At 36.7% G+C, this 12725-nt stretch overlaps 1 protein-coding gene across 1 annotated transcript in view; it reads left to right on the top strand.

Annotated features, from left to right (window-relative positions):
• LAMA3 (laminin subunit alpha 3) overlaps window positions 1–12725 on the top strand; it is a gene marked incomplete at its 3' end in the record, with an annotated part of 140142 nt that overhangs the window by 47381 nt on the left and 80036 nt on the right. Inside the window, 9 exon segments of the mRNA XM_081324856.1 lie at window positions 99–258; window positions 1805–1937; window positions 4293–4435; window positions 5031–5131; window positions 5227–5380; window positions 7331–7491; window positions 8567–8675; window positions 11124–11215; window positions 11786–11957. Coding sequence (XP_081180982.1) covers window positions 99–258; window positions 1805–1937; window positions 4293–4435; window positions 5031–5131; window positions 5227–5380; window positions 7331–7491; window positions 8567–8675; window positions 11124–11215; window positions 11786–11957 — 1225 coding nt within the window.

Here is a 12725-nt window from a genome sequence, read left to right on the forward strand (position 1 = left end):
CTAAACAAATATTTGATCCAGTAGAGTTTTATGTTACTATAAAGCACATTAATGTTCAAAAAGAAAGCAAGACACTGTTATTATCTCATTTATGAAAGGCCTGAAAAGAATTATTACTTACCTGATTTACATCACATGAAGTTTGAAATTGAGGATGGTATATCTCCTAATGGAAGAGGAATCCGGTTTGGTTATAATCCTCAAGAATTTCCTGGCTTTAGTTGGAGAGGTTATGTACAGATGTCTTCAATACAGGCATGTACTTTACTTTGGTCCAGATATGTTGTGTGAATTCATCTTGGTCTGACAGCACCATCTCTTTAATCCTGCTGAAATTGTTTTCACAGACTTAAATCCCTTTCTTTAGATCTGCCTACTCCCTGTCTAGATTTATTGGCTCACATCACCTTTCATTCTTAAGACAAGAAAGATGATAGTTGTAATCTAACACATTTGAAGCGAACAAAGTTAGGAAAAACTGTTTTAGGTGGTGAAAGAGGAGATGGAAAACACAGCATCCTTCAATAAACTTTGGTCTCTTTATTACACAGTCTGCAGAAAGACCAAAGTGATGATTCCATTTCATTTTCTCAGCAGTAACTAAGATAACCTGGAACAGCATATATACCTATAACATTTTCATGACAATTATGTGCTTAAGGTTCATATAAACCTTTAGATCACATGGTTCTTCTATAGCCATATAGAAAAATTTGACATCCCTCTTTTTGAGTAACAGTGTTGGGAATTAACAGAATTCAACCCATTAAGAGTGGTTGTGTGTTACAAAACCTGATTTTTTCTATGAAAAAAATTGGTACAGCCTAATTACCAAAAAGGAGAAATATATTCAGAAATTAAATTAATTAGGTTTTGATTAATTAATCAAATTCCTTTTAGGAAGTTTGTATATTTAGCATTGAGATTGGTTAGAAATCCATGTCTCCTAAACACCAATTAAAATGTAATTTATATATATAGTTAAACTGAAGGCAGCTTGTTGACAACACTGGAAATTATTCTTGGCTATTTTCTGTGACATTGATTTATGAGACATGAGATTACAGCCCATCTGCTTCCATTGAACTGGTCAACATCATATTTGAAAATAAGAACAGTGAGAGTAGGACTAACATTTTGGTAGACTGCTGAGAGAAAAATGAAAGTAATATACCTCAAACCAAATTGTTGCATTTCTATGAGCAGAATTTTGAAGAAATAATTGTCTTCAAATAATTATGAAAGGAGTAATGTATGGAACTCTTCCCAACTGTATCCCTTGCATTGTTAACATTAAATTGGATTCTCTTGATAGTGAGCTATAACAAAATATTAACATATTGAAACCCTACTTTTCAAATATCTAATATAAAACTGGTCAAAGAATGGCCATAACACAAAGTATATAATATTTGATTGTTGGATGCAACATTTCACTGAATTAATATCAAAGTTAATTGGATAACAGTGCATGATACTACAGTCCCTCGCGGATTCATTTGGCAATCATACCAGAAACGAAGACGCTGAATTCAGTGGGGCTTTCTCTCAGATAGATGAAGATAAGAAAGTAGATGAGCCTTGGAGATGAGCCTCAGACTATTGACAAATATTCTAAATATATCAGTTTATATACTCGATTGGATTTCATTGTGAAATGTTTTATTCTTTTTGGACCTACAGTAAAGTTTACCCATAGTGTTTGCATTTTCTAATGTTTCTAGATGTTTTCTGTCTTTCGGTGGTAGTATTAAGTAATTTGCTTTCCTGTCCTCTTCTTTGCTTCTTATTTTCCCAGCCAGAGGTGGTAGTTCCTGTCACTGTGGCTTCTCCTAAGCTCTTCCATCTAGTACTGCACTATGTCAGCTTGGTTTCAAAACATTCTAAAGGGAAGATCTCAGTTGCTGAGGGAAAGCATTTTGACCCTAATAACACTTGTAAGTCAATTACATTTCTTGCTAGGTTTGCCCATCTTCTCTCTTCCTTACTTCAGGAAAGGCTTCTTTCTCTATGTATTCAGCTGCATGTCTGTATCTATTTATAGAGAGAAAGGAGAGGGTTTTTTCCCCCCTGATAGACATTGAATATTTTGCTTGCATGGCTTAGCCTTTTGGCACTTTATGGCTGTCTATCTTTTTCTTGTTTTATTAACTTCCATTTTACAGAATGAAGTCAGGATAACTTTGAGTGTGAAGAAACCAAAACCCTATTTATTTCATGTTATCTTGAGATATATAAATCCTGGAACTGCAATAGTATCTGGCCACATAACAGCTTATCAGTCCCGGACCTTAAAAGGTAGGTAAGCAGGACGGATACAGAATTCAGTGAATGATGTGCAGTGACGTTCAGTGCAATTCAGGGTGTATTTAATAAGGCTTGTTTACATAATCCAGTGAGTTTTGTGCATTTTGTAGTCTCTTACTTGGTGCTTGATCTTGCCAACTTTCATTTTGGGCAGGCCTCTGATAGGTCTTTTATCAGCCGTGCATTTTTTCCCCTGCATGGACACTGTAGGTATTTTTCCCCTCACATGTAGGCTGTGCTTGTTCAACATGCTAAATCGGTTTTCTTATAAACCATGAGTTGCTTGCTTTTGTGTACCATTGTATGCTTCATTAGTGGTAATTGTCCTTTTGTAAGTCTGTCTGTGTGCATTTGACTTAGTACACTATTCCAGCCTATTTACGTAGTTTAACATAGTAAGTAATCACAGAAACTAGGATAATTCTGTTATTAGTTAAGTGTTTTCTGTGATCATAGATGTGGGTGTTCTGAGTGATTTAACTCACAGATTCATTTGACTGAAGACATTTGAAAGCTCACATAACCAAATTCAAACAAAATTTCAGGCAAATATATTGAACTGGCATCCTGACTCAGTTCAAGACAGATTCTGTGCATCTTCACTAGGCTATGGGTGATCTGTCTGCCCTTATTTATGGCTGCAAATGTGACATATAAGTACATAGTAGCAGAAATGTCCTGTCTGGTCATAAATCCAGAATAAATTGTTTTAATCACTGTGGATATAAGCATGGTCAAGCTAAAGAAAAGTATAATCCCCCCCAAGCTACTCAGATGTCGTGCTCTTCCTTGAAAAAAAAACTTTGTTTATGTTTGAACAAGTGATTATGAAAACAAGCCCTATAACCCAGCAAATTAAACAATTTTCAGTTGCTGTACCTTTCTAGTATCATAAAAGATGCCGACATGTGCATGTCATGCTAACGATCTTCATAATTAATCCATATTTCTCTGTGCTTGCCATTACTAGATCTGTAGTGCTGACAGATGTTTCTTAAGGTGCTTTTAGGGAAAGTGATTTTGGCACTTGCTTTTGGCTTTAATTATGTGCCTTTAAAAGCTACCATTTCCAGCCTCTACGCAGCCAGCTATGTTTTTTGACAGAGGGATTAGAACTTGAAATATGGGTGCTTTGTCTGAGAGGTTAATGCAATGTGAATGGTACCTGTACTGAGATTTGGTTAGATGAGTGTTTCTCAATTTGAAAACTTGAAGATGTGTGGATTTCAACTCCTAGAATTCCCTAGCCAGCTTGTTTATGAAACATTAGACTAGATGAATTATATATCTTTAAAGCTGTGGGTTGTGAGTGTTATTAGGAGACAACTATAGTTGATGAACATCTTGTACTGCTGATAACTTTTTTGAGCATTCATTCACTAGAAAATTTAAGTTGGTTGCCATAAAGTAGATAAAGTTTGCTTTTCATGAGCTTCAGGGCTAAATTTAGGGTTCTTTTTGTTTGAATGAAGGTACCATAAGCAGCAGATATATTTGAATTTATTTACCTGAGAATAGTCTCCATGTTCTTGCCTAAATTGTTTTCCTCATTTTATGTGGCCAACTCTGGTACTTGTATCCCAACAGCCAACTTACTTCACACGACATTCATATGGAAATTATATTTTAATCTTTGCTTACAAACCAAGATTTTATCTGTAAGCAGAGATTAACTAAAGGTGCTCAGTTCAGATATCACAGCAAATTCCAGCTTTAATAAGGCAAAATGTGACCTTCAAAGCTGGATACAGGAGGAAATATGGATACATGGTTTGTTCTGTTCTTCTAAATCACACTTTATTTATATAAGCTCATTGCATTAGAATCAGGCTGCAAAGTCTCCAGAGAATGGTGTCCATGCTGGAAGATCATACTGTATATGGAAATGTACTCTTCACTGGTTGACTGTCTAATTTGAATTAAGTAATGTTATTTTTGGGTGAATAATGTTCAATAAATTATTAATTTGATTTGTTTTCCATCAGGGACTGATCAGAGTAAAGACATCTTCTTCCCACTCAGCAGAGATCCAGCTTTTGTAACTGTTCCAGGAAAAGGTTTTGCAGATTCATTTTTATTGGGACCTGGAACTTGGATGTTTAAAATCATGGTGGAGGGTGTCCTTCTGGTAAGAAGAAGCTCTATCACAATAATATTTATATTTTTGTAAACTAATTCTTTTCTGGAGTACAATTAAAAGGGAAATGTCTATTCAGGAAATCGGATCTCACACTGGTGTATAGAATGAGTCAGTCACACTCTTCAGGTGCTGTTACTAGAATTTGACTTATACTTGAGATACATCCCTGTAAAAGCAGTAGGATCTGCTGGATATGGTGAACACAGACCTGTGCTTTTGAACCACAATTGCACATAGGATTATTTTGGAATGTGTTTCAATATGGGTAGATTACATATAAATTGATATCTGTTATGTGATATGTGAACTATATTGTTAATCCTGAATGGACTCTAGCCTGAACCTTGTTTGCAAATGTATATTATAGCTTTCTCTAAATTGAGTATTCTAAGATGTGTGGACTTTTACTCCCAGTTCCCCAGCCAACATTTCTGTTGTTGAGAATTCTGGAAAGTGAAGTTCACATCTTTGGAGAATATAGAGGCTGGAGAAAGCTGGTTTATTAGGTAATTTTGTTGAAACTTTCATATAATACTTTATTGGCTATTAATATGCTTATGCTAGTATTGTTTTGTCACTTCAGGATTACCTAGTCCTCTTACCGAGTGACTACTATGAAGCATCCATCTTGCAATTTCCAGTCGTACAGCCTTGCACATATTCAGGATATATCCCAACAGCTAAGTTAGTATCTCAGGGACATTAATGGATCTTCTATTATGGTTATCTAAAATTTATGTTGATGATCCAATTAAACACTTTCCTTTTTTATTTTCAAGTTGTTTGCAGTATGAATACTTGCCAGTAGATAAATATCGCTGTGTTTTTGGTACAGAAGTAACATATTTCTTGCATGGGGGAGAATACCGAAAAACAACTTTCCAACAGCCAACAGTCAAACATCCAGTGATGTCTCATATTAGTGGTCAGCAGGTAAGATATCCTTATAGGACAAAATTGGTTACATAGTGCCTACAGCAGGACTTTTCAACCTTTTCACCCATTGTACCACTTTTAGGATATGGCAACATCCGAGTACCACCAGTTGCCTAGCGAGGTGTCAAAAACTTGATGACAAAAAAAGGAAAAAAGTGATGAAGTACAGGTAGTCCTTGCTTAGTGATATTTCAGCTGATCTGTGCTTCTTCTGGGCATAGAAGCTCCAGGATCAGCGCCAAGCTCCAGCTGGAGCCTGGCACTGATCCTGGCGCTTCCACTGAGCCCTGACAGCCCTGCAGCTCCAGCCGTCTCTCGCTCAGGCTTGTGTGGTACTGCCACCAGTTCAGCTAATTCCCCTCCCCCGCTACCACTTTTCTAGGATGGTTGTATACCACCTGCCAGGTGCCAATGTACCACAGGTGGTACCTGTACCACTGGTTGAAAAGCCCTGGCCTACAGTATCTCTTGACAGTCTGTGTAACGGAAAACACCACACAGGATATATATTGTGTAAAAGTACTGTAAAGACAGTTCTTGCTTCCTCCACAGTATGTGTGCATGTGGTTAGAATGCAGTATTGCAGGCTAACTGCCCACTGTCAGGAGTTCAATTCTGACTGGCTCAAAGTTGACTCAGCCTTCAATCCTTCCGAGGTCAGTAAAATGAGGAACCCAGATTGTTGGGGGCAATATGTTGACTCTGTAAATTGCTTAGAGAGGGCTGTAAAGCACTGTGAAGCAGTATATAAGTCAAAGTGCTATTGCTATTGCTATATAACCATCCCCCTCCAAATGGGGCATGACAAAATGTAGCATCTGTACCTTTCTCCTCTGAATGCTTAAGGGAAGGTGAGCAATTGTTACCTCTCTGAGGTAAATCAGCTAGGGAAAACAATGAGGCGAACTAATTCTACTTTATTGTAAGGCTACATCAACAGAATCTTGAGAGTCTAAAAGTATAAACTTCCTACCACCACTTATAACTGCTTGATCAGTTAGGGTGGGTCCTTCCTGTGTTTCTTTTCTTGACTGTTAAGCCACTGGGGGCTCCTGTTTCTCTTATCTGATTGTTTCCTAGGCAACATCTCTTCCTCTCATTTCCCAAGATAATCCACACATTTCATTACAATTGTATATACAATTCTGACAGCTTCCTTGTTAACTTGTAGATTTGTTACAGCATGTGGCAGATTAATACATTTTAGTTTTATGCATATTCTTTCTGGATTCCACGTGCACATTGTAAATTTTGGGGGTATATTGTGGGGGCTCTCACAAAGCTATGGCCAACGAGCTTATTTTATGACTGCCATTGTAGATGTGAATAATATGAAATACTTTTTATTAGAAGACAGACTGATATGGTTGCTCTACTTCTATTTATTTATACTTCAGGATACCTCATCCACTGTACTTCTCTTTTTCTGGGCAGGTTGGTGAACCAGTGGATGCAGCCATCCACCATCTTTGTTTTTATGACTTATGTAAGCCCTAGAGGCCTTCTAAAATACTGCATAAAGATGACACTGGATGCTAGAATTTTGTTTTACAGCACAGTATCTCTACCCTACCTGTTTTATTTTAATTAGAAATAAAACAGGTAGGGTAGAGATATCTGCAAGGACATGGACACCATGTTGGAAGCTAAATGTATAGGGAAAGTATTAACCCTGGAGAAAGCAGAAGAAAATAATTATCATTTTCCTCGCAAAAAAGCATTGACAGGTTTACCTCCCTTGTTAGCTGCGGTTTAATCTGAGGGTTCAGGTAGTATTTGCTAAATTTAAAAAGTGTGAGAAAATACCTGGAACTGCCTGGAAACCCATCTGTTTGACCTGATATTGCTCTCCTTTGTTTTAAAAACCTAGGTTGTTATTTAGTGTATGAAAGAAGCCACCCTTCCATTACTCTGATAACATCCAAGCATGATTTGAATCTTCTTTAGGTGAATCTACAGATCAAACTGAAGGTTCCCCAAGTTGGACGCTATGTAATCATCTTTGAGTATATCACAGATCATGACCTAATGTATGTAGGTAATATAAAGACTGAGAGTCTTGGGCAAGTGATGGAGGCAAAAATTAATATATACAGCTGCAAGTATAGGTGAGAAAAATGTAATAAGTTTATATTTTGGGTTTTCATCATCTAAATATACCTATCTTTTCTTCTTTCTTTCCTGGGATTCTTAGTTTCCAATGAATTCCTTTTCTTTATCTCCTTTATTTTTCCCGATTAAAAATAGCACTCTTAATAACATGTATGTTTCTCAGGCTCAATTCTTTGCCTCTGCTTTCAAAAAAACCAGCTGTAGTTTCTTTCTTATGCAAATAGTTACATACCGTTAATTAAGGGTTTTTTTCCTTGTATAATTGAAGTGTGGATGATATGTAAAAACTTAAGATTGTTTCTGTTACACTGAAATGAATATAGGAATAGTTTAAAAACATTAAGCTAAGAAAGGGCAGATGTTTCAGATTCTAGTTCTTGATATTAATATTATTACATCTGCATACTGCCGAAGGGGATGATTTCCAGAGGAATAAAAGGTATTTTGATTGCTATTTCTATTATTGAACTATAGCAATAACTTAAACATTTCTTTGTATGGTCAGTCACTCATGAAGACTAGGAAATGAAACCAGGAATGGAATTATGGGCAGTTGTATAAAAGCACAATTTGGGTTTTTTTAATCCTATATTCCTGGATTAAATACATAACTTCAACATATCTTTTTTATTAGGTTTTGAACGCACATCTGCAGCACTTTTTTATACCATGGATTTAGTTACTAGAATCCTGTTGTATCCCATGCTGTCCTAAAATCTGTCCACCCTGGTTGTGACTCTGTTCAAATCAATCTTGTATTAGCACTTTTTTTGTCATGTTTTGTAAAGTCCTGCATTAGTAGAATACCCTTAGATACCAGCTATTTCATAGGCATAGAAGAACAAACTGAATGGTGAACTGAAATTTGTAATACTCATGTATTGATTGAAAGCAGTGGGGTTTTTTTTCAATTCACTCTGGGCTTCGTTTAATTTAAACATGATATGCAGTTCATGCATTTGGTGATAGCTTTATAGACGAGAAGTTCAAGGCAGAAAAAAGGCAAAAAACTTCTTTGGAATTAGAGAATATTAGGACTTAGTTACTAACTATTTTTAAAACCTATTCCAGCTTTCTTTGTCGTAGTGTTGTGATTGATGATATGGCTCGTATTGCAGTTTTTGACCTTTTGGCTGATACCACATTACATCTCAGATCATCAGCTATAGATTTTCTACTGGTAAGTTTATATATTTTCCTAAACAGAATATCAAGAAAATATGCCACTATTTTACATAGGAAATATAGGATGCTATCTTATTCCAGCTCAACCAATTATCCTTCTGCTCTATATATCAGATTGAGCAGCTCCCTAGGGTCTCTGACAAAATCCATTCTTATTGTTTGTTTAAGTGATATGCTCTGTCATTAATTTGTCGTAATTAAGGTTGCTGCAAGATGCTAATGAATTCTTATCTATAAACCATCTAGATCACTTCAGAGTGTTTTGCATGCTTATATTTTATCTTGTTATGCAGTCAAAATCATCTTGTATGGGAATCATCTTGTTTCACAAGGAATTTTTAGATTCTCCAAAGTGTCAAGAGTTAAATTCTCAGCAATTCGGCATTCATTTTTACAACTCAGGGTAGATTCCATATTTATCACTCGGGACTGAAGCCCAAGACAATAAGATTTAAGCCAAGATCCTCTTCTAAAATCCTTTACCTGGATTAGAAGGCATCTGGCTGGCCACTGTTGAATGCAGAATACTGAATTAGATAGCCTCTTATCTAGCAGGACTCTCAAGGCTGTTGTCGTTTTTTTAATTCATACATAGAAAAAATCATGAATGCTGCATGAAAGACCAAGTCACCTTCTGTTGGTTTGCTCATTACACTTTATGCTGTTCTAATTCAAAACAACTGAATCTAAGCAGTTAACAAAGCAGCATACAATAAAGAATAAAGTACATATAATATTAATAAATCAAAATTGCAATAAAATCACAATAACAAGAATACGGCTGCAGCAACCTTCAAGTATCCTCCCCACATCTCTCTACTCATAAAACCTGTTTTCTCCATGTCTGCTTTGATGTCTGTCTTATAGCTTTACCCAGTTGTCATGATTCTTTCTAACTTTCCTCCTTTACTGCCTGCCCATCTTGTTTTATATCCTTCTGTCCATCAATGGTCCTGCTCCCAACTCCAAATCCAGCTTTTCTACACTTCCAGCCCAAGACTCTTCCCTTTTCCTTCCATCTTTCCTTCTTGTTAGCATTGCTATAGGGACTGAATTCAGAAGACGTATAATGAGAAATATAAATGTAAATGTATATAACTGTGTGAATATTGTGTTTTATCTGCCCAGGGGACAATATAGGTAGTCTTTGTTCAGCGACAATACTGAATAAGGACTTACAATAAGGAGTTGTCATTGCAGCTGTTGTATTGTCTCTGCGGTCACATGATTGTAATTCAGTTGCTTGGCAACTAGGTTACAATTATCCCATGGCAGTGTCTTACAGTCATGTGATTGACATTTGGACCCTTTACTGGCAATTTCCAACATGTCCATGGGGAAACTGACAGGAGTCATAAATGATGATCACGTGATATCACACCTAACAACTATGTGAGATTTACCTAACAATGGCAGATGGAACTGTTGGAATTGCCTTTGCAAGTCAATGCAGACACATAGAATAGCAAAGTTGGAAGGAACCTTGGATGTCTTCTAGTCCAACCCCCTACAAGAGACAAGTTGTCATACTTTTCAACTGCATCGCTTAGCAATGGGGTAGCCGGTTCTAGTCACCGTCATTAACCGAGCACTTCCTGTATATAGGTATATGATTGTATACACTGAGCACTTCCTGTATATAGGTATATGATTGTATATACATGTTTTTATGAATGCAGAAGAAAACTCGAAGCAATTAGTTTCAGAGCCTCAGTTGACCATGTAATTTACTGTGTAGCTCTGGGCCAATTCTCTCTCTCAGCTTACCTAGAGGAAGCCCCCACATGAGCTACCTTGAACACTCAGAAGAAAGTCAAGTTGTAAATGTATAAATAGTTTTTCTGGAACCATAGAGTACACTAGATAAAACAATCACTTCTCTAGAGATTGCTCTCTTTGAAAGGTTCAAATATGGTAGTTTTATTCTAGGATCTTTACTGCCACCTTTTGGGTATATGACAATTCACTCTTTCTGTGTCTTCCTTCTCTCCTTAACAAAAGCAAATGAGCTGTCTAAGACAATACAGTGATTAAATGTTGGCCAAGTTAATCTCATGTAATGAGTTCCTCTCTACACACCATGCTGCACTCATAGTACACTCACGCATCCTTCTACAAAAAACTGTAGGCAAAGTTTTACACTGGGGTTCTTCAAACTTGGCCCTTTCACGACTTGTGCCAGCGTGCCTGGCTGAGAAATTCTGGGAGCTGAAGTTCACAAGTCATAAAAGGGCCAGGTTTGAAGACCCCTGGTTTACACCAAAAAGTCCTGTGCTCACAAGTCTCAACAAACTATGTTAGCTTTTAGCTAGAAAGTTTTCTTAACTTTACTTTTTCTAGAAGCATAAATAGACGTTTAAATAATATTCAGCTCCATTTTCAATGCTGCTGTTAACCTGTTAATGGGGAAAAAGTTAACAGGCACATTGTCTTTCTTTCCTAGCACAAAATTTGCATTATTCCAACTGAGGATTTTTCTCTGGACTATGTGGAACCTCAAGTTTATTGCATTGCAACATATACCCGTGGTTTAAGGTAAAATACTTCCTTCTCTTTTGCTTTCTTCAGAAGTGAACTTTAAGACTTAAAAGTGTTAATATTCTCAGTTTGCTCAGCAGTTTGCAACTATTTACAATGCCCATCATGCAATGCAGCTGTCATTCCATTACTCTTCAGATATGAAACATTGATTGAATTAGACTTATTTAATCTTAAGACTTTCCAATGTTGCTGATACTTTTGTTTAATAGGTAAATTATGCCATTTTGTCTATCAAAGGATTCACATTCAAAGAATAATTTTGCTATTTAAGTCCCCATATGGTAAAAACTTTTGGGTGTGTCCTAAATGCTGACTGTACAGCTGAACTTGAGTTAATCCAATTCTCCTGATTCACACAGCACACTGAACTTGCAACTAACTATGTGGCAAGGATTAGCACAACATGCTAGGGTAAATGTTATGCTGGTTTGCAGTTTGATTGTTGTGGGAACAGAGTTATTGACCTCATGGTCTATACTTTGAGGCGTATTTTATTCTGTTCAGTGAGCATTTTTAAAGCATGCCATATTTGACAATTATTTGGCATTTTTTCTGTCTTTGAAGTGCCTCCTGTATACCATTGCAATATGAAAAGCCTCTTGAAGCTGTAGTTTTGGATGCTCGCAGGAACAGTGAAGTTGTAGTAGGGTCAAGACATGTGGTCTTCGGGGATTCACTGAGTTCTCCTTTATCCTCTTTTCATTCAGCTAATGGTGTGATTCTGTCTTCCTCACAGGTAATTTACCTTTTTCATTAAAGGTAGAAAAAGTCCAGTAGGGACCTTAAGCCTATTGGTTTGTAAATATTAATCTTACTTGCTATGAAATTGAAGGCCTATAGCTGAAGTTAAGGGTACTTCCCTTAACTGATTTGCAAGAAGCTGACATCTAGTAAAGAGTTCCTTCTTGATGTAGTAGCTCAGATGACTCTTGAACCTCATATTCCATTTGGCTCTTTTTATAGATATTATGATTTTTGTATATGATCAAGTTTAGCCATTTTGTCACCTGACTTTGGAGAGGAATACCTCGTGACTTTCTGTTTATATCATTAGAAAGTCAGTATTTATCTATCTATCTATCTATCTATCTATCTATCTATCTATCTATCTATCTATCTATCTATCTATCTATTTATTAAATTTATTTGCTGCCCATCTCATTTTGAAGTGAATCTGGTCAGCTTACAGCATTAAAATGGACAAATATGGAGTTACAAAGATAAAAAATATAGTTGAAAGATGGGAAGATAAGGAGTAGGATGTGCAGGGTAGATCTGGTAGAGCTAAGTCTCCAGGACCTTATGGAAGGTCAGACGTGTAAGAGCCAATCTCGTCTTACGGGGTAGAAGGTTCCAAACAGCAGGAGCCACAGCAGAGAAGACCTTCTCTTGGATCCCACCAGCTGAAAATACTTGACTGATGGGGTCTGGTTGGGGCAGGTCAGTCCCATTGGGATGAGATGGTTCCTCAAGTATCCTGGACCCATTCCATGCAGGGCTTTAA

Source organism: Vipera berus (assembly GCF_964194415.1).
Source record: "Vipera berus genome assembly, chromosome: 3".
Lineage (NCBI taxonomy): Eukaryota > Metazoa > Chordata > Lepidosauria > Squamata > Viperidae > Vipera > Vipera berus.